Genomic DNA, 27,648 nt, shown 5'->3' with positions numbered 1-27,648 from the left:
ATTTTCACAATTGTGCTGCCCAAACACTTTTGAAGTATACAAATAGATTCAATTTTGGAAACAGTTCCCAGCTGCATTTACTATGTTTTTTGTAATTGTTCCCATTATTGAGGTGTGTATGTGTGTACATATTAGTAACTGTGAGTACAAGATGATAGGAAACAAAGGTAGGAATAGTACTTGGAGCTAGAAATGATATTATTGTCAAAATATGTGCCAGGAAGGCCTATACATTTCCTAGAGGAAGGCCCCAAATTTAGATCTTAGCTTTCTAGCAGCCATCCTAATGAGGAACACTAAATATGCTTAAAAATGTAGCATCTATAAAGTCAGTTTTCAATAAAAATAAAATTTTTCTTGATGCTGACAACAGATAAATTTCTCACACGTCATCACTTTAGACAAAAATGATAAATTATACAACTTTTTAATTGCTAAGTAAGCTAGAATAGACACCTTGCCTTGTCTATAGTAGCAAACAACATATGTTTTAGTAGCCATTGAATTGGACAAAAAATGTGGTGTATAATCACCATCAATTTTCTTTGATAAATTGTTGATTAAAACATTGAAAAAATCACCTCAATCACTAGTGATACCATAAAAAGTGAATATTTAGTACATGATAATATTTTCTAAATGTTGACATAATGAAACACAGCATATTACAATATTCTGCCTTAGGTAGTAATATAGAATTATGAGATACAGTATCTTTAATTACTATATCTTTTCCTCACTGAATACCCCCTTGATCTCATTGTCTTTTAAAAACCAATTAATTGAATACCTACTATGACAGACATCCTGGTTATAACAATCATTATTGGGAAGAATTTTTGTTTTTATTTTCTGAGTGAAGACAGAAGGATCAAAAATGCTAAATAAATTGTCCAAGATTTCACAACTACCAGGTATTAGAACTGGCACAGTAGTATGGATTTTCTTTCTCAAATTCATTGCATATTTTCTCCCTCATCTCAACAATTTCATGTACTTTTGTAAAAGTTTGTTAATTATCACATTAGTCTGCTCAAGCTGCCATAACAAAATACCATAGACTGTGTGGCTTCAACAACAGAAATTTCATTTTCCCATTTCTGGAGGCCATGTGCCAAGACCAAGATGCTGGTAGGGTTGGTGTTTATTCTCTTGTCTTGTAGATGGCAATCATCTCATTGTATGTTCACAGGACCTCTTTTTGGTGTGCATGCAGAAAGTGAAAGTAAGAGAATGCTCTCTGATGTCTTTTCTTATAAGGACACTAATCCTATGGGATCATGGCCCCACCCTTACAACTTTATTTCCTTAAAAGCCCCATCTCCAAATATAGCCCCATGGTGGGCTAATGCATCAGCATATGAATTTGAGGGAGATACAAACATTTAGTCCATAATAACTGTCAACTATGAGAAATTTCATGTAGAGGAATGCAACCAGTCACTCCTCCCTCATTCCTGTGCCTGGGACATACATGATGATAGTTTGGCTTAAGGGCTTAGGTTACTACTAGAGCAGGCTTAAGTGAGCCACTATTATCCAGTGCAGTCGCCTGGCACTGTAGATTGGCTCTGTAATCTGGTTCCATTAGGAATTGGAGTGACCAAGGCTCAGGCTAATTCTCTGAGGGCAGTTGTAACCTATAAAAATAACAACAATAATACTTGAACAATTACCATGTGTCAGATAACTCTACTAAGTGCCTTGGGTTCATTGAATCATTATGTCTCATTGAATTCTCACAATTGAATAGGATTGGTAGGTGACATTTGATATTATTACTTACCTTTGCATTAAGATTTTTGTGGTCACATAGCTACTAAGCTTGATCCATGATTTATTTGAACTGGGCCATCTGACTTCAGTGCTTTCAATACTATCCTATTCTTCTCTTGGAGTTAGCATGTAGACTGGGATCTTGATAGTGCAGTAAATGTACTCTGAGACTGCAAGAGGTAAGAATATTCATGAACGACCTCAGGAGTGTCTTATTTTTCTTAAAGAAGGGGGTAAGGGCAGAGGGAGAGGGAGAGAGAGAGAATCTTAACAGACTCCACCCCCAGCTCGGAGTCCACTCTCACAACCCTGAGATTATGACCTGAGCCAAAATCAGGAGTCCATTGGTTAACTGACTGAGCCACCCAGGTGCCCAGGGGGTGACTTTTTATATCTTGAGGGCCATTGGTGTCAACATTGCCTTATTTGTCTTGACCATTGTTCAGAGCAAAGGTAGAGGTTTGTTGTTGTGTTACCTCAGGGCTTCAAGTTCTAATCCAGGAACCATCTTTCTTCCCCTTGTTTTCAATGATCTTCACATTTGTATATTTGGCATAAGTATATGTAGAATCAACATCTAATCTCACAAATTTAAGCAATGAAAATGACCACTCTAATCAATAAGGAGGCAGGAAAATGAGACTGAAAAACTGGAGAAATCAAGTTAAATTAAGATTTTATTGTTTACATTTTAGGTAGAGACAACATTTAAGCCTCTTAATCACTTAATTTAGTTACTGCATTGAGATGAGATCTTTAAGAAAAGTTAAAGCAGTTAGATGTTTATACTTAATATTTGGCAAAAATATATATATTTCTGTTAACTTTTTTCTACCTAAATTTCTAACATAACATCTAGCTTTTACAAAATTTTCTTTCTTTGTGTTTAGTAGCTGGAGAAGAGTCAGAAATTCTAAAATTAATCCTCCTTAAGGTTCTGGGATGCTCAATTTTCTTAAAATCCACTCAGATCAGTCACTAAGTTTTAATGTGTTTCTGTGTCCTTGATTGTTGGATATGGTGGTGACCTGCCAAGATCCTTTCCATGCTGTATAGATTAGGGTTTATGATGCTTTTTTCAGTCATTTAGCAAATCTTGTCCTGGACACACACATACACATACACACAGACAGTGTATTCACAGTTCATTCATTCATTTATTTACAGTTATTTATATAATTCTTTTCATCATTCACTTAACTGACAAGTATCTATTGACTTCCTACTCTGCCAGCTGCTGTCCCATGTCCTGTGAGAGATTCAAATGGCTGTTAAACTTTCAATGTATTTCAAATGTGTTTGAATATATGCAGTTATTCAATAAGATAACCAATGCATATTCCAGATATTGACTAATGGTTTGATCTCCTGAAACTCAGAGTTCTAAAATCAATATAGATCAACTTTAACGTTTACAGTATAAGAGACTGTGGTTTTGAAGAAACAGTAAAAAAAAAAGAATCTACTCTTCACAAAGAATGGCTTATAGTTCATCAGCCTCAGAGTTTTATTAAAAATAAAATATAAATGCAGTCTTTTATTATGATATTTGATATGATAATATATTATTTGGGTATATGTATTAACGTAGATAAATTTTGCATATATTCTGGTACAAAATCCTCTTTTTACACAGCCTAATAACAAATAGTGCTCTTCCTAGGACTGTTAAATGCATTAAGAAGTTAGGACAACTAGATGTTTAAACTCATGATGCCCTCATGAACTCTAGCACCTTCTCCTACCCCTCATCAGATGATCAGCCTTCTACTTTTCTGAGCAGGATAAAAAACATCTTCAGGAAATTACTCCATTTCTTTTTTTCTATATTTAAAGAGCAGTCTTGCTTCATTATTTCTTCTGTCCTTCCAGTCTAAAACAGAAAACTTTCCATTCTTCTTTCTGAAAGTGATCCCATAATTTATGCTTTAGAGTTTCCTCCCCCTCCCCCACTTTTCTGAGAGTTTATTCCACTAATTATCTTATTACTTGGATCTTTCCCCCTTAGCTTCTCATCTCCCTTGTCTTAAAACAAACTTCTCAATCTTGATTTTTTTTTCAGGCTACACATTTGCGGAAATTTGTTCAAAAAAAGATGGGAAGTGATGAGCTATAAGTGTGAACTTTCTAAAGTGTCTCTGTGATTGTGGCAATCTGCTCAGAACCTCTGCTGGCTCTCATTATCTACCAAATAAAGCTCCTTTATGGTCTGCCACCACCTTTCCTTCTCAGTCTCAACTCCTTTTACCTCAGTATTTCAAGTATTTCAGTCACTGTTGCTTCAGCAGCCCTTGTTCTTCTCTCTTGAACAGTATGTCCACATAATGCCTTTTCTCTGCATCTCTACTTGCCAAATCCTAGCCTTTCAAGGCCAAAAATGGTGTTTCTTAAATATAGCTTTCCCAAGCAGCCTTTTGTTTCGGTGCATCCATAATACCATTTTATGCCTCTTTTGCTTTTATAGCCTATTTATGTGTTTTTCTTGCCTACAAAACAGTAAGCTCTTTGAAGGCAGGAATCTTGTCTTACTTATCTTTGAATTTCACACCTGCACATTATTCTTAATTCAGTCTTTCTTGGTAAGGTTCACTGAAGTTAATCTAACTTTCATATGTTATACAATATATATATTTTATACAATATATGATATTTAAATTACATGTATATTATAATAAAACAGTAATATATGGATTCAAATTCAAATAAATATGAAACTTACGTTCCAGTAGTATTTTATTTCATTTTATTACTATATAAAAGTTTTGGGAAAAAATATCATTTGGCTAAGTTACAGGGCCTATAGATGGAATTCTGGAATTATTTGACAGAATTATTATCTCAAGAGGATCTTATAAACACTTGCTTGGAACTTGAGTATTTTTCTAGCATTAAACTTTGTGGGCAATGATATATTCCAATATGAAGCTAAAAATATGAATGCCGTTCAGAGTTTATCAAAGTACTAGGAGAGTATCTGAATAACCACATAACATAGGTAACTTTAAAGGTATTCTGGTTACTTCTTTTGGATAAAAGTTGGCTTCTCTTTGAACCATGTACCTCTATTGAGTCTTATTTGGTTGTTCCAGCCCTTTTTTGATCATATGCTTTCTTGAACTTCAATAATAACTGAGTGAGGTTCAGGATGTTTACTGTGTGCTAACATTATGTCTAATTCTGAAGTCTATGTGCCTCCCTAATCCAGGGACAATGCTAAATCAAGATGTGCTCTTTGACTTACTAAAGTTGGATACCTTTACACTGACACATAGGTCAATTTCCTCACTCTGTAAGAATTTTCAAGAGGGGAGATAGAATTGATTATTTCAGCTGCTTGGTTATTAGAGGCAGACAGGGCCCATCTGGTTAGGTTATATATATGATGTGTCAGAGGCTTTGCCTTGATTTCTTTTTTTCAGGGATCCTTATTGTATGTAGACCTAATGTAAGGAGAGTGAAGACAATTTTTTTTTCTCCCATCTGAGAATTGCTTGTATCATGAGATACGAAATACAATTGAAGTTTTCAACTGTGCATTCATTGCTTTTGGTATTATTTCCATTGGCATGGGAGGGTCTACTGTGTGAGACAGATTTTCCTTCAGGCAAGGTCAGCCTGTTTTATGCATACTTATAAAATAATACATATTTTACAATTTGTTTTCTCCATTCTCTTTATTCACACAATCCAAAGCTAACATTGGCCTTTATGCTAATCTTGGCATATCCATGAGTAAAAGGAAAATTGGAGAAGGAATCATTACCTTATTTATGTATACCTATAGCAACCAAAGAGTAAGCATAAGCACTATAAAAGGTAAACCCTGAGAAAACAGGTCGTTGGAGTATGACTTTGTTGCTATATTTCTTGTTAGAGTATAGTTCAAATAATCCTCCTTTGGTTTTTATCCTTCAAATATTTAGTTAGAGTAAATATTTAAGATAGCTTGGCAAGAAGTGGTTATTTACCTACCATAATAACATTAAGGGATAGAATAGAGGGAATTGAAAGGAAGGGTAAAAATAGTAATTGAAATATAAAAATAAAAATGTATCACAACCAAGAAAATAAAAAGATTTTTTAAATTTTAACTCCAGTATGATTAACACACAGCATTATATTAGTTTCAAGTGTACAACATAGTGAGTCAACAATTCTAAACATTACTCAGTACTCACTGTGATAAGAGCACTCTTAATCCTCTTCATTTATTTCACCTATCAACCCTCCCCCCCCCCCCCCGCCCGCCGCCATCTCCCCTAGGGTAACCGTCAGTTTGTTTGCTGTAGTTAAGAGTCTGGTTCTTGGTTTATTTGTTGCTGTTGTTCATTTATTTTGTTTCTTAAGTTCCACATATAAGTGAAATTATATGGTATTTGTCTTTCTCTGACTTATTTTGCTTAGCATTATATTCTCTAGATCCATTTATGTTGTTGCAAATGGCAAGATTTCATTCTTTTTCATGGTGAGTAGTAGTTCATTATGTATATATACCACATCTTCTTTATCCATTGAAGCTACTGATGAACACTTAGGTTCCTTCCATATCATGGCTATTACAAATAATGCTGCTGTAAACATATGAGTGCATATATCTTTTCAAATTAGTGTTTTCATATTTTGGGGGTAAATATTCAATAGTGGAATTACTGGATTCATATTGAAGTTCTATTTTTAATTTTTTTAGTAACTTCCATACTGTTTTGCACTGTAGCTGTACCAAGTTGCATTTCCACCAACAGTGTACAGGGGTCCCTTTTTCTCTGCATCCTCATCAACACTTATTGTTTCTTGTGTTTTTGATTTTAGCCATTCTGACAACTGATATCTCATTATGATTTTGATTTGTTTCCTTGATGATGAATAATGTTGAGCATCTTTTCATGTGTCTACTAGGCATCTTTAGTCTTCTTTGGAGCAACATCTGTTCATTTCTTCTGCCCATTTTTTAATTGGATTATTTGGGTATTTTTTTGTGTGGAGTTGTATAAGTTTTTTATATTTTATATGCTAACTCCTTATTGGATATGTCATTTGAAAATATCTTCTTCCATTCAGTAGATTGTCTTAGTGTTGTTGATAGTTTCCTTTGCTGTGCAGAAGCTTTTTATTTAGATGTAATTCCGATAGTTTATTTTTGCTTTTGTTTCCTTTGCCTCAGGAGAGATATCTAGAAAAATGTTGCTATGACTGATGTCAGAGAAAATACTACCTATGCTCTCTTCTAGGATTTTTATGGTTTCAAGTCTCATGTTTAGGTCTTTAATCCATTTTGAGTTTATTTTTGTGTATGGTGCGAGAAAGTAGTCCAGTTTCTTTTCCATGTTGCTGTCAGACTTCCCAACACCATTTGTTGAAGAGATTGTCTTTTGCACATTGCATATTCTTGCCTCTTTTGTCAAAGATTAATTGACCATATAATCATGGGTTTATTTCTGAGCTCTCTACTCTGTTCCATTGATCTATGTGTCTATTTTTGTACCAGTACTCTATTGTTTTGATTATTACAGCTTTGTAGTATATCTTGAAATCTGGAATTGTGATACCTCCTGTTTTGTTCTTCTTTTTCAAGATCGCTTTGATTATTCAGGGTCTTTTGTGGTTCCATGCAAATTTTAGAATTATTTGTTCTTGTTCTCTGAAAAATGCTGTTGGTATTTTGATAGGGATTGCATTAAATCTGTGATTGCTTTGGGCAATATGGACTTTTTTTTGTATATATATTTTTAATTGGAGTTTGATTTGCCAACATATAGTATAACACCCAGTGTCATCCCATCAAGTGACCCCCTCAGTGCCCATCACCCAGTCACCCCAACCCCCCACCCACCTCCCCTTCTACTACTCCTTGTTTGTTTCCCAGAGTTAGGAGTCTTTCATATTCTGTCACCCTCTCTGATAATTCCCACTCATTTTCTCTCCTTTCCCCTTTAATCCCTTTCAATATTTCTCATTTTAACAATATTTGTTCTTCCAGCCCATGAGCATGGAGTATCTTTCCATTTGTTTTTATTGTCTTTACTTTCTCTCATCAGTATTTTATAGTTTTCAGAGTACAGGGTTTTCACCTCCTTGGTTAAGTTTATTCCTAAGTATTTTGTTATTTTTGTGCAAGAAATCAAACAAGAAAAAGAAATAAAAAGTATCTAAATTGGTAAGAAAGAAGTAAAACTTTCAGTATTTTCAGATGACATGATACTATATATAGAAAACCGTAACGACCACCAAAAAACTGCTAGATCTGATAAATGAATTCAGTGAAGTTGCAGCTAAATCAATATACAGAAATTTGTTGTATTTCTATACACTAATAATGAAGAGGCAGAAAGAGAAATTAAGAAAACAGTCCCATTTAAAATTGCACCAAAGATACTAAGATTTTTAATTATACAAAGCATCTAACTGGCGCTGCCCCTTTTTAAAAAACAAGGCAGCATACACCATTCTGCCAGAAAAACAATAATTGTGGAGATAGGGTTACTATATCTCCACAGGCCTCCTTGGTGAAATTTTGGTATTATGAACCAAGGGACTTACTTTTATTGGCTGTCAGTGAAAAAACTATCCTTGCTTTGGGGAAGATAATCTCATAACTTAACTTAAAATACTTACTTTAAAAAAGCTTTTAATTATAAGAACATAAGAAGCTAGATAACAAAATAGCTTATGCTGGAAAATGGTCGAGAATTAAACAAACATTTTTGTTTTTGTTACAAAACTGTGTACTACTTGTAGAAATCGATTATTTAAACAACTAACTTTGCCACCATTTACTCATTTTGGAAACATTAAAATTTTCCTTGAACTCATTTTATTTCTGTAAAAATTGATAATCAGTTCAATGGGAGCATTGGTTTTGAGATACTGATAATTCTGTGTCTTTGACCAATTCATAAACTTTCAACTTTAAAATTAAGTTATGAAGTTATGGATGATAATGTCTTTACTCTAAGGTCATGCTATTTAGTCTTCAGTTTTCATTCCTTTCAACCAGTTTCTGCAATTAGTCCAGATTAATGAAATTTCAATAAGTGGAAGTAGTGTAGAGAGTGGGAAATAATTGACTTGAAAGTTTGAAGACCTAAACGATAGCCCTAACCCATCATAATGCCCTATAAATCCTTAAGGAAATCTTTTGATTTCTCTGGTTCTCACCTTTTTATTCTGTTAGTTGGCTGATGGGATAGATGATTTCTAAAATGCTTCATAGTACTTAATACTATGATTAAGTTTGATTTAGAAGAGACTCAAAATTAATGGTCACAGAAGTGGATAGTTATATATCTCCTCCTAAAACAAGCTAGTCAAATGTGACTTATTTGATATCAAATATGCAGTCAAGAAAACAAATCTCAATTACAACTGTGATCTTGGAAAGTATGACATGTGCTTATTTAGGAACACATGTGGGGAGAAGTTTGCATTGCCAATACCAGATGATCACAGCCCAGATGCAGAGTGAGGACTAGAGAGCACTATTCCATACTGAATCATCAAAGAAAGATTAAATTATGTTCAGGAGACTCTAATTAACTCAAGGAGAAGGCTAATGTACTTTGGAAAATAATCACTAGCAGATGTTAAAACAAAAATCATTCTTTCTGTGGTCTTTACCTAGCCATAAGGTATTAACTAGAACACCTTATTACTTAAGCAACTCTGTGAACTAACATTTGACCATGCTAAAAGTATACACAATTAGAGAGAAACTGGAATGATAGAGTCTTATATTTTTATTTCATCAGACAAATGTGTTTATCTCTCAGCCTAACATTGAGAACTGTGTACATTTGTGCATTTGCATAGTCTTCTGTAAAGACTTAGTACCACTGCCTCACTAAGCCTTTCCTAATTCTCTTGATAGAATTGACCATTCCCTCTTTTGTGGTCTCCCTGTACTGTGCTTATGTTTATGTCCAAGCTCCTAAAACACTTTGTTGAACTTATTTGTTCACAAATGTCTCCCTGCCAGTCTCTGAAGTCTTAAATAGAGAGTTTAGAACTTGCCTTTTATGTTTCGTATTTTGTGAACTTAGCCCATAAGTAGCCCACAGCTTGGCACATAGTAGGCACCGATGAGTGCCTAAAAGTGTCATAAGATAGTAAACAAAAAACAAAAAACAAAACCCTAGTTAAGGAGGCCTAAGGTATAATCCCTAATTTGCACGTGCCTACTTTTTTGGTTGTTTATAGTAGTATTAATTTACACAATGTTTTATTTTATTTTGTATCTTGTCTATGCTCCAGAACCAACTACCTGCTGAGAAGCAGCAATAGACCACAGGTAGCTCTGGGATCATTTTTACAAGCAGTTTCTAGAACCAGAACCCTAGACAAAAAGACAAAATAGGTGAATGTGACTCAGTTTGCTCCTACTTCCTCTTGTGGAAACTCCCTTTTCCCACACACATCTTTTGACTTTTCAGAGCCTCTGCCTTGTCCTGGTAATGAATTGCCCCATGTTCCAAAAATTACTACTTTTTCCTATTCCTATTTGTGTCTCTTTCATCCTTTTTCTCCTTCTTTCCATTTCAAACCTAGCCCCAACCTTCACTTTCATTTACAGATTGTTTCCAAAGGTCCAAAGTGTATAGTTATCACACTCATCAAAGTGTATGTGAGTTTGAGTATGTGTGCGTGTGTGTATTGTCACCACCTGCACCTGCTTTCTTCACCACCTCCCAGGTACCTCATACTTTGCCACTCCAGACACTCCAAGGTGGAACAAGGGGTCCATTTAGAGCCTCTTGTTTGCTCGCTTGCTTTTTTCTTTGCTTTTTTTTTAATGTGTATGTGTGGAAAGATGTCTCCCTTCAAAAAACTGGTGGAAATAATAATGTGTATCTTGAACATATGTTTCTCATTAAGTACCCTTCTCCCATCTTTACCTACTATTTTGGAATTTCTTTTACTACTGGTAGATATAAGTATCTCTTCTTCAGTGTGTGAAGTGCAGTGTTCATTCTTTTAAACATGTCATATTTAAACACTTCTTTGAAATGAAAAATATAAGAATCATATCTTGCTTCCAATCCGATTTGCCATTTTTTCATAGAGTTGATAAAAATAATTATTTTTAATTGTGACAACTCTCATCTAAAATCCAGCCAGTTTATCTTATCAGTTCTTCTACTAAAATTATGATCTAGTGTGCATTTGTTTAACCTCAGGAAAAACAACAAGAATGATGGAAGGTACTTATATTTGTGCAAGAAGTTTGCCAAGTTAAGCCATAACTTGTCTTAAAATAATGTGGAAGAATAGAGAACTGAAATAAAAAAGGATCCTAGCAATAATGGATATTTTAAAATCTATCTATCTATCTATCTATCTATCTATCTATCTAATCTATCATCTACTATCAAAGCAAAACAAAAAAACATAGCATGTATGTTCCTTGCTTAGCTTAGTGACACTACTTTGTAAGCATCCAAGAATAAATATCTAATGCCAAGACTTTTTAAGAGTAAAAAGGTTGAGAAAACACTGGGACAGAAACAATAATGCTCAAAATTTCCAAGTGTTTGTTACAAATTGGAGATGGGGAAATTGGAAAATATTTTTAAGGAACTCTCCTGTAAATCTGTATGTGACAGAAAAATCAGTCTGTGCTTCGTTAGTAAATTGAAAGATAATTTTCACCCCAAATTTAGGAGTGAATTTTAAATGACCTGGGGATATTTAACAAGATCCATTAACACTATTTCCTGAAATAAAATGGTTAGTTTTATTAAATATTAAAATTTCATTGCTTGAAGACTTCTTATGAATCTAATAGCCTAAAAGTATAGTTAAAGATGTGAAAATCTCTCCTCCTTTATTCCATTTTTTGAGTATACTGTGTGAACTCTTGATTTCTAGGGAACATAAACCTAAGTTGTCACACTACATTCTCAAGAGCTACACAAGGGGAGATTTTTCTTGTATTTTGAGAAACAAGCACAAAAACTCACTTAAAATTAATGCAAAAGTACTTTTCTGAGATGGTTACCTTCATGTCTTTACAGTAATAGTAATAATTGCCTCCCTTGTAGAGGCTATTCCTGATTCTAATTTGCAACAAAATTATTTGTATGAAATCACTGAAGTTGGTGTCATATCTTTCATGTTAATATCTCCCAGATATTTGTTTTTAAGATCATACTAATTACCTGGAAGTTTCTGTAAGGTAAAAAAGTATAATACCCTTGCCATTGAATTTTCATTCTCTAAGAGAAAACCAAGCATTGAAGAAGTCATAAATTATAAGTCATGTGACAAAAAGAAATGTTGAATCCTCTTATTGAGTGAAAGAGGGATCTTCTCTAGTCTAAAATTCCAGATAAATGTGCATGTCATGAGATAAATGTTTCTTATTTTCAGTAGCCATAGTCCTGGAAAGTAAGATTGGAAAAGCGGAGTCAGAACTGGGAACATTGCCCTGTCACAGCTTGTCTGAGGGATACTCTTGTGCTCTGTTTTGCCTGTGGAAGCTGTTGGCAAGAATGATGATTTCTGGGATAGGGAATGGTTGGGTGCCTGTCTAGAGTTGCGACTCAGTTGGAAGGAGTGAGTCTCAGTGCTGGCCTTCTGAGGGTTATGTTCTCCTCCTGCTTACCTTTTAGTTTAGTGACTATGGGATTGCCAATCATAGGTAGTCACTGAATACTGCAACTTGTTGTTCCCTATAAATAGCTATATCTGTAGAATCTTGGCCCATTAATGTCATAGGTGAATTTTGCTCTGAGTGCAAACTAGCTCTGTGATTTATTTTTTTTTCTGAAGCATGCCATACTTTACTTTAGATTAGGTCATATTTCCAAAATATAGTTTTTTTTTAAAGTACTTTAGCTTATTTTTTTAAAAGAGGTGCTATTTGGTTTGTTAAAAATATAGATATAGTTAATTATCTTATAGAATATATGTCTTTTTTTTCAATGTTTAATAAATCATGCTCCTTGGCCTTGATGAAGCTTTTCAATTTGGAAAATAGTAGAGGTTGTCAAGTGTCATTTTAAGTACCAGCAAATGGTTGATTTGAGGCAAGAAGAACATAGTTTAAAAAAGAAAATAAATCTAGCATTTGCTTAATAATTTGCCCTTTGCAGCAACGGAATCTTATCTGACCACCCACATTCATCTGGCTGCTGAGGAGGTTCTTGCTTCAATTGCAGAGCTATTTTTGTACCTTTTGTGTCTTTTGAGGAACCAAGTGGGCCTACTTGCATATAATGATTCACGCCTCAAAGTGCACGGGGTGTCCTGAAGTGCTACTGTGGTGATGTGGAAAAGGTGGGGAGTGGAGTAGTTAAAGCAAACTACTTCCTTCAAGCACTTTGCTCACATGAAGTGGGACTGGATTAATTCACATTTTGCCATGTCTTGAATCTTTAGTTCTTCCTGTGAGATATTAACTTGTCTGGAAGAAGAAGCAATATTTGAAAAAATGAACAAATATACAAAAACCATCTAAGGATCGTGTAGTAATATTTTTATATGGACCTTTTATAGTAGGAGATAACTGTCTCAAGATGGTTGATTGATGAATCTATTTGGATTAAGTAGTTTGACTGACTTTCCATGCATTTCTTTGGATTAAAGTTGGATAAATATTAATTCTGAGAAAGTCCCTTTCTTTATTTCTTGTTAAGTCTAAGGATTTTACTTGGTTGGTTTTGGCTTCTTATTTCAGAAATTAATTTTAGCACAGAACATAACATTGCTGAAATAAACTATAGAAAAGAATTCGCTACAAGGTTATCTGAGACTTTGTCCTGTAGAGTTTAGTTGCTGATGCACAAAAGGAAGTTTTGTGAGAATCTCAGCTTTAAGGCAGAACTGTGTCATGCACTGCCATGGCATAATTTCTAGCTCTAATATGTTAAGTTATAATTCTACCATTATTTTCCTAATTGCCTTCACTTTTGCTGGTATAGGCAATTCTCTTTTGAATTCAAGTACTTGTTTAAAAGATTTGAACTACGTTAAAAGAAAGGAAATTTTTTTCTTTGGAAAAAAAAAATGTCTTCTTGAGAGATCCTCTTCCAAATTTTCTTTCCTCAAGGAAAGCAGTTTCTGTGAATGAAGAATAAGCATGCCTCTTAAACTGGCTACAAGTACCATCATTTAAAAAATCTTCTTGTTCATTTTTCAGGTTCCCCGAAGTTGTGCATGAGTTCCTGTGGGGAGAGTCGGCATCGTGGAAAGTATTAATGGTTGTGATGCTGTTTTTTGATATGTGGATAACAGGTTAATAACTAAAATTTATTACTTTACTATAACTGTTTTTACATTTAACTTGAAAAGCAGCTTTGGCATGCCATGTACCCATATGTAAACCAACTTTTTTTGTCATTAAATCTGGGAGGAAACAGTGTGTATGCCCTCTAGAGAGAAAAGTGTTGTGAAAGTTGTTTTGCAAATCAGTTTTTTTTTAATTTATTCATGAGAGACACCTCTGTGTCTCTCGGCAGAAGCAGGCTCCATGAAGGGAGCCTGATGTGGGACTAGATCCTAGGACCCCTGGATCACGACTGAGCCAAAGGCAGGTGCTCAACCACTGAGCCACCCAGGTGTCCTGCAAACCAGTTTTAATTATAATTCCCCAAATGGAGATAGCTTCATTTAAGAGAATTTGTTTCTGGCAAAGTTTATTTTTATTTAAAATTCTACTTAGTGAATCCTAATTACTTTGGCTATACAACGGGGGAAACAAAACCACAATTATAAAAAAATTGCAAAAAACTTTTTGAACAAAATATGAAAGTAGTAGGCTGCAGTCAAAATAAGTCATAAATGCCTTGACTAAATATGCAAATGATACAAACATCTGCAATCATACCCTCAGTGTAGCGAGTGTGGAAAAAAATATAGTTTAGTTTTCCATTAGCTTTTAAATATCAAATTGGATTTTAACGTATGTCAAATTAGAGGGTATTCATCAAAATATTTTTACTTTTTTCCAAAAGTACTCTCAATTGCTTGGCAGAGTTTTATATAATATAAAGTATCCACCTCGTATTGGCAATTTGCTTATTTTAGGGAGAACTAAGGTTGTTATGGGGATTTTTACTAATAAAAGAAGCATTTATAATGAATTTGGCTCTCAGGATGGTGCCTTTTTTTAATCATCCTGTGGAAATAAGTCTGTATTCAGCTGGACTCTGGCAATGGTCACGGTTTTTTTGTAGATCTTTTTTTCCCTTATCCAGTCCTCCTATGTGGTAGTGATTTGTGAGACCATCATTGTGCCCTGAGATGCTCATGTATTTCTTAAAATATTTGGTAATTGATCTCTGGCATTTAAAAAGCAAATATATGGAAATGGCTTCTGAAGTTTTATTCAGTAATTGCTATTTTAAGATGTGTATATTTGTTTATAAGCATAATATTCCCCCAATTCTGAAAAAAGACCAAATAACCATTTTGATTTTTGAAAATGTTTTATTGCTAAAATTTTGGAAGTAGAAAGGTGGTGTTTGTTGCCAGTCATTTTATACTATTATTATTTAGGATGTTATTATTTGATGCGCACTTGACTTTTGCCACCACTCAAGTAATGATTAATTTCCTGAGGTAAAGCTTTTTTCTAAGATAGTGTTTTTCTAAGCAAAAGATCCCAGATTGACAACCCTGGATACTGTAAGCCTTTATTCAACTGCAGAGCAAGTCTGCCTTTCTGCCAATCCCACCCAGCTGTTATCCTGAAGAGACCTCTGTTGAGGTCTATACGGGAGGCTGTTTCTGTGCCTTTCCTTTCAAGGCCTGTCTGAGGAAATTATTTAACTGGGTGCCAAATTTATTTGAGTGGGACTATGAAGAGTGGCCAAAGGAGAGGGCACACTTTTAGAAAACTGGCAACTCTTTTATGTAATAGCCATGCAGAGGATAATATCTTTTTCAACACGATCCCCCTCTGAAAAATGTGCTTAAGCTGCCAGACAATGCCTGTCTTTACTGCCTGAAGGACTCCTACAGGCTGGGGCACCAGCCACAGGAAACCCCAGAGTCATATTCTCCAACAAAGTATCTCCCTCCTTTCGTAGCACTCAAAGATACTGGGAAAATTTTAAATGTGAATGTGAAATTGTATTTGGAATATCTCTCCTTTGTTGGCAATGGGTGCCAAAAATGATTCTGTGTGGGTTTGGTTACCATAAAAAGAAATCTCACAGAATGAAATAACTGGCTGGTTTTTTTTTTCTTTTTTTACATATGAGGATTGCTCTAATATTACATTTTTTAAACATATCAATTGATTGGGAAAACTGGAAATTTATTTTTAACATATATTTAGGAATATGAAAAATGAGATATATCTACATGGTAGAAAGGAAATATAGCTATAATTAACCACATTACTGTGTCTTTTATGGTGCCAAGTAAATCCGTATTGAGAAGATGCAACTAAAACTGCAGGTATATACAAGGTTGTGATAATATTATGAGGTCCAAAGAAACTATTTCCCCATTAATAAGCATTTTCATACATTTAAACAATAAAACACAAGCTCAGTACTTTACCATTATTGATAGATTGCTCAGTAAAAGTATAATCTAAGAAAAAAAGACGAATGTTATCATTGTGTCTTGGATTCAACTTTGAAAACCTTAAATTTTATTTTATTATTTTTTAAGATTTTATTTATTTATTTGACACAGAAAGAGAGTAGTGGCAGGGGGAGCAGCAAGCAGAGGCAGAGGGAGAAGCAGGCTCCCACAGAACACAGAGCCCAGTGAGGGGCTTGATCCCAAGACCCTGGGATTATAACCTTAGCCGAAGGCAGATGCTCAACCAACTAAGCAATCCAGGTGCCCAGAAAGCCTTAAGATTTTAAAAGTGAGTTCTTCTCCTGATTGAAAGTTGAGGGGAGCAGCAAAGAGACTGTAGAACACTCCCAAATCCTGTTTGGTTTTAAAGGGACAAACCAATAGCAGATCTACAGTACACACAATTTACATGGGTATTTTTTCCTATTTCCAAGATAAAACCATTGTAGACAAGAGATTAATGAAAAGGAGTCCACATTTTTAATGGTTCAAGAATATGATCAGTATATTCCTCCAAGGAGCCATCACTCATGTTTTCTCCCCTCTATAGTTGTCTCCATATGCCTCAGAAACTGGAAGAAGGAAAGTGATTTTATGGATAGCCGTTATTTGAAGCCTCTCCAAGGCTGGTATTGAAGAGAAATACTATAATATCAACTATGTTTAAAATCTAACGTAAAAGGCGCATGTGAAAGAGGAAGCATTTCCAATTCTCTCATGATTCTTAAGCTTTACACTGAAGTGAAAAGTTAGACATTGAGACCAGAGGGATCCTCAGGCCTGCTGAGACCTCTAACTCAGATACATACAGAAGGTCCTCTGTGTGATCTGGAGTAGGGAGTGTGACTCAAGCAATCATCTGATTTCATGTTAAAAAGATAGGACATCTTAGGTAGGCTTGCTTGTCATAGAGATGTAAAAGGAAGAGGTTTCCCTGGCAGAAGCTGGCTTTTGAGTGGGATCAAAGTTTTGAATTTTGAGATTTTATTGTATAATAAATACTATTGGAATATAGGATGATCCTATATGACTGTCAGCAAAATTGATTCTTAAAATTTTATTTTTAAGTAAAATGGTAGATTTGACTTTAAAAAAAAAAGACTTTATTTATTTATTCATGAAAGATACACAGAGAGAGGCAGAGACATAGGCAGAGGGAGAAGCAGGATCCCTGTGGGGAGCCTGATGTGGGACTCGATCCCAGGATCCCAGGATCATGACCTGAGCCAAAGACAGTTGCTCAACCACAGTGCCACCCAGGTGCCCCAATTTGACTTTTTCTGATTAGAGTCTTTTCCTAAAATTTAAATCCCACAATCAACTACGTGTTCTAGGGAATTTTGTTCTGACCATGAAATACCAGGTTTTGAATCTTATATATGTCACTTTTCTACATCTTCTAGTTCATTCTTTAAGAGAAAAATAGTATTGCCTTTATGTGAATTTAATTTGTACATCTCTTTTTTACAATATGTTCTTAGTGAATAAGAATTGTATATGTGTTGTCTAGGATATAATGGTTTTAATTTACTACTGTATAACACAGAAATTAAATAGCAGAGGTGGATGAGAGAGGGGAGACCTTGTAGGCTTAGAAGTGAGCCAAACCTGGGTTTGATTCTGGTTCTGACAGTCTACCTCCCTAAGGATCATCCTTCACTATAAAATAGGTATAATCACATGTATTGCATAGAGTTGTCATGAAGAGTAAATAAGGTAACGTATATGAAGCTGTGTACCAACCAGTATCTGGCATATAGTAAATGCATAATAAACACCCAAGCATTATCACTGTTATTGCTAGCACTGATCTGTGCACACAGATCAGTGTCTTGTAAAATATTACATATGAAAAGTAACTTAGAAATTATTCAGTTCAAGCTCTGTTCCTAGTTAAGGAAAGACTCACAAATGTTCCTGTTGAATTGAAAATACACTGTATTTCCATTCTGGAGGATGCTATTCACCTTTAAAAAATTCTGATGGTGGTTGTGTCTAAATAAACCTTAAATATGTATCTAACTAAGAAAAAATGCAGTCAATTTGGGTTTGGCATTGCATATTCTTCTTGTTAGCACAGTTGCTCTAACTGATGGAAGTAAATTTGCATTACAGTATTATGAGGCCATTACTTCTCTTTCAGGTTTTGTCTTATTACCTATAAAGGGACGCAGAGGAAGATCATTATGGGGGAAAAATTCAATGCAATAGTAAAACTTCCCAGCAAACCAAAGTTAAGATGCTTATTGTTTAGTTTTTCCAGCTACTGCTTTGCAAATTTCTGGCTCTTAGCAGAAGAAACTTTCGATTACAGATGTCTTGCTATAAATATCTGGGGGCTACTGATTTCTCACCCAAAAGACTTACTGTTCCTGTGGGGATTCCCATGTGCTGTCCCCTTCCTGAGTGCACCTGCTGTCACTGTCATCACAACCACAGTTTGTATTAGGGGCGAGTTGGACATGGAAGCAAGACCAGCACTTGAGTTTTAGTTTGGGAAATTGCAGTACATTTGCATGGTGACATCCTTTTTCTTAACCAATATTTTATTAAAAGGTGAATATGCTCATGTTAAAAAGAAACAAGGGGTGCCTGGTGGCTCAGTCGGTTGAGTGCCCAACTCTAGATTTCATTCGACTCAGGTCATGATCCCAGGATTGTGATTTGAATTCCACTCACTAAGATTTGAGATTCTCTCTCTCCTCTCTCTCTCTTGCCCTCACCCCCCCACACACACACACACATACCTCAGCAAAAGGAAAGAAAAAGAAACTAAAAGTACCAAAAGTTGTAAGAAATTTCTTTCCTCCCCACTTCTGACTCCCTGATTCTATTTATGCAATTTAATTTAACTAGACTTAAAAGTTGTTTGACATCCCTGTAGAAATTCTCTGTTTATCACCTGTATCTCTTATATACAAATGGGATTGTCAAATGCATTCTAGGGTGCAATGAGTTTTTTGGGTTTTTGTTTTGTTTTGTTTGGTTTGGTTTGGTTTGGTTTTTCAGTTTTAACATGCAATGTTACTATCTTCTGGATGAGTTGCTATTATGGGTATTTTTTGCTCTATTTTTTTTTTAATGGCTAAGTTTTATGATGGAGTCATATTTTATTTCAGCAGTCCTTGTATGCATATCTTCCTGCATCAGTCAGGTAAGCGTCTGACTCTGGCCTGGGTCATGATCTCAGGATCCTAGGATCAAGCCCCCTACTTTAGGCCTCTGCACTCAGTGGGGTGCCTGCTTCTCTTTCTCCCTCTGCCCCTCCCCTCACTCTTTTTTTTTTTTTTTTTTAAGTTTCAACCTTTTTATTGTGCAGGTACATCTGTAAGGACAAATTTCCAGCAGTGGAATTTCTGGGCTGAAGTGCATGTGCTTTCTTACTTTGATAAGCACTGCCAGCCTGCCTATCAGGGAAGCATCTCAGTTTTCATTATCATTGATACAGTTGAGCACTGAAGTTCTCAGACTCCTCTGGGTATGACAGTGGCCATTTGCTTATGGAAGACGAGTGTTCACTTAAAATCTAATTGTTTCTAAGTTGTCAAGTTTCCCTGAGCCATTAAGGGCCATCTGGGAGAACTCCTTGATGTGTTGTGATGTAAACTTAAATGTGCAAACCTATAGGTTCAATAAAACCCCCTGCTATTTTCAACTTTTTAATATTTGAGGAATTAGGGACATCTGGGTGACTCAGTCAGTTAAGCGCATCTGACTTTGGCTCAGTTCAGGATCCCAAGGTCCTAAGATAGAGCCCCATAATGGGGCTCCCCACTCATCGGGGAGTCTGCTTCTCCCTCTCCTTCTGCCTCTCCCGCAGCTTGTGCTTGCACTCTCTCAAATAAATAAATAAAATATTTTTTAAAAAATTAAGGAATTAGAACCAAGCAAATTGTGTCAAAAAAAACTAAGATGCTTTGATATATCAGAATATATTGGAAAATACTACTCTAAATTTTTTGCAATTTTTTTCTCTTTCAGTTATTTTTGGACACAGTGTCTGTATAAAGTTTACTGCTTTAGCACGGTGTATTCAAAGCAGCTACTGATTAATGTTTTTTTCCTAGGGCACATTGCATTGTGAGCCCTATGTATGTGAACTTTAAATTGACCCTCATATACATCCATGTTGTGGTTTCATGGAACAATTTTTCCTAACTGCGTTTGTTTTCTACCCAGGAAGCGTCAAGACAATCATGTCCATAAGAATGCTACACCAATCAGGTAATCATTACATTTTTAAACTGTCCCCAAAATATGTTTTGTTTTTCATATTATGAAGGTTTTAGAATTATTTATTTGGATGCACTTTCCTGCCTTTTCCAAAGTTCTGGAACAACCTTTAATTCTTATAGCCTTAGGCTATCTCTGCTAATCACCAGTTTTAATCTATAAAATATATCTGTATTGTATGTTAATATAAATATCCATATATGTAAAAATACGTATTGAAATCCTTAAAATATACTTTACATATATCTATTTTACATATAAAATATATGTATGCATATGTATATTAATCTATAAAATCTGTCTAGAGAAATATGTAGTACATTTAAGCATGCAAGTCACACAAGTCGGTTAGAAATAGCTCTAAATTTATTTTAACAAAGACTTTTAAAAATCCTATGATTTTATAAATAATATCTACCCAAAGCTTTCTCTTAAATACTTTTCTAACCAAAATTAAGGTGTATTTAAAAGGATGACCAACATTAAAGCATTGAAGAAATTTATGCTTATGACTTATGCCATGTTTGAAATTAATATCCTTTAATTGTGATAAATGTAACAGCTATAAAAAGTATTCCTTGGAAGAGCACCTGGGTGGCTGAGCCTGTTGACTCTTTGGTTTTATCTCAGTTTGTAATATTAGGGTCACAAGATCGAGTCCTACATTGGGCTCTGTGCTCAGTAGGGAGACAGCTTGAGATTCTCTCTCTCTCCCTTTCCCTCTGGCCCTCCTGCTCATGCTGTCTGTGCTCAAGTAAATAAATAAATCTTTTTTAAAAAAATATTCCTCAGAGTAAAAATCAGTTTCAATTTTTCCAATTGTCAGGCTGGCTATTTGGGATTGGTTTTGGCTTTTAACTTGATAACTGTTATGACAATCTCTTTGCATTTCTTTTTCTTCTAGATCATTTTATCTCAGTGAAACTGGCAATTAAACTTTGCTCTAGTTGATGGGCAAAATTTCTCCCAGATTATTCATCCCAATTTCATGCTGGTTGAAAATATTCAAATGTCATAAGAAATCTTTCTAGATTTGCACTTAGCTTTTGGATGGACGTTTCTACAATGGAGAGAACTGTGTTATAGCTCTGGTCCAAGGACATTACCATCTGATGCCCGTAAGACCACGGGGTGGATGTGGAAGGTTCCAAAGAGAAGGAGCACTCGGCAAGTTTGCAGACACCCTGGAACATGGAAGTAAGCAAGCTTTGAAAAGCACAGCTTTGAAGATACTCCATGAGTCTGCCTGGCTTTCAAGTGAACTAGTGCTTAAGACCTTGTAACAAAATGGACACTGGGGACACAGCTCTAGGACAAACAGCTACCTCAAGGTCTGGAGAAACTGACAAGGTGTCAGGTAGATGGAGACAGGAACAATCGGCTGTTATTAAGATGACCACTTTTGGCAGTCAAGAAGGACAGCGGCAACCACAAATAGATCCTGAGCAAATTGGAGACACAGCATCAGCACAACTTTTTGGTTCTGGGAAACTGGCCTCCCCTAGTGATGTGGCACAGCAAGTCACGGAGAAGCAATACCCGCCCCATCGCCCGAGTCCCTATTCATGCCAACATTCACTCTCTTTCCCTCAGCACTCATTGCCACAGGGGGTCATGCACAGCAACAAGCCACATCAGAGCCTTGAAGGCCCTCCGTGGCTTTTCCCTGGCCCTTTGCCATCTGTTGCCTCTGAAGACTTATTTTCTTTTCCTCTCCATGGCCACAGTGGTGGTTACCCTAGAAAAAAGATTTCGAGTCTGAACCCCGCTTATAGCCAATACTCTCAGAAAAGTATCGAACAGGCAGAAGATGCTCACAAGAAAGAGCACAAACCCAAAAAGCCCGGCAAATACATTTGCCCCTACTGCAGCAGGGCGTGTGCCAAACCCAGTGTACTGAAAAAACACATCAGGTCCCATACCGGTGAGCGGCCATATCCATGTATACCTTGTGGTTTCTCTTTCAAGACAAAGAGCAATTTGTATAAGCACAGGAAGTCACATGCCCATGCAATTAAGGCAGGATTAGTCCCTTTCACAGAGTCAGCTGTATCTAAATTGGACCTAGAGGCTGGTTTTATTGATGTAGAAGCAGAAATACATTCAGACGGTGAGCAGAGCACAGACACAGATGAGGAGAGCTCTTTATTTGTGGAGGCTTCTGAGAAAATGAGTCCTGGCCCACCAATCCCGTTGGATATTGCCAGCAGAGGTGGCTATCATGGGTCATTGGAAGAATCACTGGGAGGGCCAATGAAAGTGCCGATTTTGATTATCCCCAAAAGTGGGATTCCTTTACCTAATGAAAGCTCTCAGTATCTGGGCTCTGATATGCTATCAAATCCATCTCTAAATACTAAGCCTGATGATTCTCACACAGTTAAACAGAAACTTGCACTAAGACTGTCGGAGAAAAAAGGACAAGATTCTGAGCCATCTCTAAACCTCCTGAGCCCGCACAGTAAAGGAAGCACTGACTCTGGTTACTTTTCTCGCTCCGAAAGTGCGGAGCAGCAAATAAGCCCTCCAAACACAAATGCAAAGTCTTATGAAGAAATCATCTTTGGAAAATACTGTCGGCTTAGTCCCAGAAATACACTCAGTGTTACAACCGCAAGCCAGGAGCGTGCCACAATGGGGAGGAAGGGCGTGATGGAATCGTTGCCTCACGTCAACACCCGGTTAGATGTTAAGATGTTTGAAGATCCGGTTTCACAGCTGATCCCAAGCAAGGGGGACATCGACCCCAGTCAAACAAGCATGCTGAAATCCACGAAATTCAACAGTGAATCCAGACAATCCCAGGCTATTCCGTCATCTATCAGGAATGAAGGAATCAGGAATGAAGGAAAGCTTTTTCCTGCAAATGTCCAAGGCAGCAACCCAATTCTCTTAGAAGCTCCTGTGGACGCTTCACCCCTTATTAGAAGCAACTCAATGCCAACTTCTTCAGCAACAAATCTAAGTATTCCTCCTTCTTTAAGAGGAAGTCACTCATTTGATGAAAGGATGACGGGTTCTGATGATGTATTCTATCCAGGGACTGTAGGAATACCCCCTCAGCGCATGTTAAGAAGACAAGCTGCATTTGAGCTGCCTTCGGTACAAGAGGGGCACGTGGAGGCAGAACACCATGGCAGGATGTCAAAGAGTATCACAAGCTTATCCTTGAAGGAAAAGAAGTTGATTTCTGGGGACCGAATGGGGTATGACTATGATGTCTGCCGGAAACCCTACAAGAAGTGGGAGGACATTTCCTGCTTAGGCTCTTTAAAACACGGGGGTGAATATTTTATGGATCCCTCGGTGCCGTTGCAGGGAATGCCAACCATGTATGGAACTACATGTGAAAATAGAAAGCGCCGGAAAGAGAAGAGCGTAGGAGATGAGGAGGACACCCCCATGATTTGCAGCAGCATTGTGAGCACTCCCATGGGCATCATGGCTTCAGATTATGACCCCAAATTGCAGATGCAGGAAGGCATGAGAAGTAGTTTCGCCATGTCTGGACACGAGAACCCTTCTCATGGTCACTCTGAGCGCTTTGACCCATGTCGGCCCCAACTCCAATCTGGAAGCCCATCTCTTGGGTCTGAGGAGTCACCCTCGGCCACTGATTCAGACAAGATGTCAGAGCTAGGGAGCAGAAAACCTCCGGGAAATGTGATTTCTGTCATTCAGCACACAAACTCGCTGAGCCGACCCAATTCATTTGAAAGGTCTGAGTCAGCTGAGCTGGTGGCTAGCATACAGGATAAAGCCTCTTCACCTTCTGAGACCTGTGACAGTGAGATTTCCGAAGCCCCGGTGAGTCCAGAGTGGGCTCCACCAGCAGACAGTGCTGAAAGTGGGGGGAAGCCATCCCCTTCCCAGCCGGCGCAGCAGCAGTCCTACCACGCACAGCCCAGGCTAGTTCGCCAGCACAACATTCAGGTTCCTGAGATCCGAGTGACTGAGGAGCCTGATAAACCAGAGAAGGAGAAAGACACCCAGGGTAAAGAGCCAGAAAAGCCTGTGGAAGAATTTCAGTGGCCCCAGAGAAGTGAGACCCTTTCCCAGCTCCCAGCTGAGAAGTTGCCACCCAAGAAGAAGCGTTTGCGGCTTGCAGATATGGAGCACTCTTCAGGGGAATCCAGCTTTGAATCCACAGGCACAGGTCTCTCCCGCAGCCCTAGTCAGGAAAGCAACTTGTCCCACAGCTCCAGTTTTTCAATGTCTTTTGAAAGAGAGGATACCATTAAGCTTGCTGCACCGCCTAAGCAAGATGAGTTTGGGAAGCATTCCGAGTTTTTGACTGTCCCTGCTGGTTCATACTCCTTGTCTGTTCCAGGCCACCACCACCAAAAAGAGATGCGGCGCTGCTCGTCCGAGCAGATGCCTTGTCCTCATCCAGCCGAAGTCCCAGAAATCCGGAGCAAATCATTCGATTATGGAAATCTGTCCCATGCTCCCGTGGCAGGGGCCTCGGCCACCACATCATCTCCATCACGGGAGAGGAAGAAATGCTTTCTGGTGCGGCAAGCTTCCTTCAGCGGCTCCCCGGAGATTGCCCAGGGTGAGGCTGGGGCAGATCTGAGTGTAAAGCAGGAGCACATGGAGCACCTGCACGCTGGCCTCAGGGCCGCATGGCACCACGCCCCTACCTCTGTCCTGCCTCCTCTCCAGGCAGAGGACCCCGGGAAACAGGTGGTGGGTCCTTGTGCCCAGCTGAGCTCTGGACCGCTCCACTTGGCCCAACAACAGATCATGCACATGGACAGTCAGGAGTCTCTAAGAAATCCCTTGCTACAGCCAACATCCTACATTGCAAGCAAGCACTTGTCTGAACAGCCGCATTTATTTCCACATCAAGAGACTATTCCATTTTCTCCAATCCAGAATGCCTTGTTTCAGTTTCCATATCCTACCGTCTGTATGGTTCATTTGCCAGCTCAGCAGCCTCCCTGGTGGCAGGCACATTTCCCACATCCCCTTGTGCAGCACCCTCAGAAGAGCTATGGCAAGCCTTCTTTCCAGGCAGAAATCCATCCTGGCTATCCCTTAGAGCATGTTGCAGAGCACACTGGAAAGAAACCTGCTGATTATGCACACACAAAAGAGCAAACTTACCCATGTTATTCAGGAACATCAGGGCTACACTCAAAGAACATTCTTCCAAAGTTTCCATCAGACCCAAGCACCAAGTCACCTGATACTCCCTCTGAGCAGGTTCTTCAGGAAGATTTTGCCTCAGCAAGTGCTGGGCCTTTGCAGTCCTTACCTGGAACAGTGGTGCCTGTTAGGATCCAGACCCACGTCCCATCCTATGGGAGCGTCATGTACACAAGCATTTCTCAGATACTTGGGCAGAACAGTCCTGCAATTGTCATCTGCAAAGTTGATGAGAATACTACCCAGAGAACACTGGTGACCAATGCGACCATGCAAGGAATAGGATTCAACATCGCCCAGGTGCTGGGGCAGCATGCAGGCTTAGAAAAATACCCCATTTGGAAAGTACCTCAGACCTTACCCCTCGGCTTAGAATCCTCCATTCCCTTATGTTTACCTTCCACCTCTGACAGTGTGGCCACCCTGGGAGGTAGCAAGCGTATGCTCTCTCCAGCAAGCAGCCTAGAACTCTTCATGGAAACAAAGCAGCAGAAAAGGGTCAAAGAAGAAAAGATGTATGGACAGATTGTGGAGGAACTCAGCGCCGTGGAGCTAACCAGCTCAGACATCAAGAAGGATATGTCCCGCCCACAGAAACCCCAGCTGGTTCGACAAGGCTGTGCTTCTGAGCCAAAGGATGGCTTGCAGTCAGGGTCATCTTCTTTCTCCTCACTGTCCCCTTCCTCATCTCAAGACCATCCATCTGCCAGCATGCCCTTGAGGGAGCCATTCCCGCCCAACTCCAGGGCACCCTCTCTAGGCCAGAAGTCCAGTGGGCCTTCTGAAAGCAGAGAGTCCTCAGATGAACTTGATATTGATGAGACAGCATCTGACATGAGCATGAGCCCACAGAGCAACTTGTTGCCACCAGGAGACAGTCAGCTTGAAGAACAAGGAAAGGGCCAGAAGCTGCCTGTTGGCATGCTGGTGCACATGGCTTCTGGCCCAAGCAGGAAAATGGCAAACTCAACTCTTCTTTTCACGGATGTGGCAGATTTCCAGCAGATTCTTCAGTTCCCTAGTCTGCGGACAACAACTACTGTGAGTTGGTGCTTCTTGAATTATACAAAACCCAATTATGTGCAACAGGCCACCTTCAAATCCTCAGTTTATGCTTCATGGTGCATTAGTTCCTGTAACCCAAACCCATCGGGATTGAACACCAAGACCACTCTGGCTCTTCTGAGGTCCAAGCAAAAAATCACTGCAGAAATTTATACTCTGGCTGCTATGCACAGGCCTGGAACTGGCAAGCTTACATCATCGAGTGCTTGGAAGCAGTTTGCTCAGGTAATGAATACCATTTCTAAAAGCACTGTAGTGTGCATTTGCTCACTGAACAGAGTACATAGTGAAGGACGTAAGGTCTAAAACATGCAAGTGAAATGAAGGTCAGAGTTGAGGGCACCCTCTGCAATGCTGGTTTCCCTTCCCTGGTAAGAGAAGAAGCCACTGACCATGAACTAGGTCATGGGGAAGTCTCTTCTTCATCCAGGAGCCATGAAATTCTACTACTGGGACTCAATTCCTTTGGGTTCTTCTCCTTTCTGGCCTATGTTAGTGACCTAGCAGATCAAATTTTCTTTTGATATGAGGAATTCAGGGGATTTTAAAATGTGGGTACAGGACGTAGAACACCATGAATGTGGGAATGGACACATTCCCACAGAGGAAGGATGGGGAAGGAGGTGTGCAGATGTCATAACTGAGCTTTGCAAACTTCAGAGTGGACCTTCTGACAATCTTGCTTCCATGTTCCCACTAGCAATATTTTTTACTAAAATGCATTTTCTTTATTTCTCTCTCAAAAAATTCATTTTTCCAAGTGATTTTTTGGTTTGGTCCTACATGAACAATTAATACCTTATCTGTAAAATTACAAAAATGCTAACAGGGACACTTTGGAATTTTTGCTAAATTAGTAATGAAACAAATAGAAGATTTATAAATATATGTTAC

At 37.9% G+C, this 27,648-nt stretch overlaps 1 protein-coding gene across 6 annotated transcripts in view; it reads left to right on the top strand.

Moving 5' to 3' along the window:
- HIVEP2 (HIVEP zinc finger 2) overlaps nt 1–27,648 on the top strand; it is a 191,660-nt gene that overhangs the window by 146,918 nt on the left and 17,094 nt on the right. For 5 of the 6 annotated variants that reach the window (XM_041743275.1, XM_041743271.1, XM_041743273.1 and 2 more), the window contains exons 3-5: nt 13,910–14,004; nt 20,485–20,529; nt 21,443–26,979. In XM_041743275.1, the coding sequence (XP_041599209.1) occupies nt 21,826–26,979 (5,154 nt within the window). In that variant the 5' untranslated portion in view covers nt 13,910–14,004; nt 20,485–20,529; nt 21,443–21,825. Of the gene's footprint in view, nt 1–13,909; nt 14,005–20,372; nt 20,530–21,442; nt 26,980–27,648 lie in introns of all 6 variants that reach the window. The other variant, XM_041743276.1, reaches the window with a different exon arrangement.

The sequence above is a fragment of the Vulpes lagopus genome, chromosome 2 (genome assembly GCF_018345385.1).
Source record: "Vulpes lagopus strain Blue_001 chromosome 2, ASM1834538v1, whole genome shotgun sequence".
NCBI lineage: Eukaryota > Metazoa > Chordata > Mammalia > Carnivora > Canidae > Vulpes > Vulpes lagopus.
This window is presented reverse-complemented; position numbering and strand designations above follow the sequence as displayed.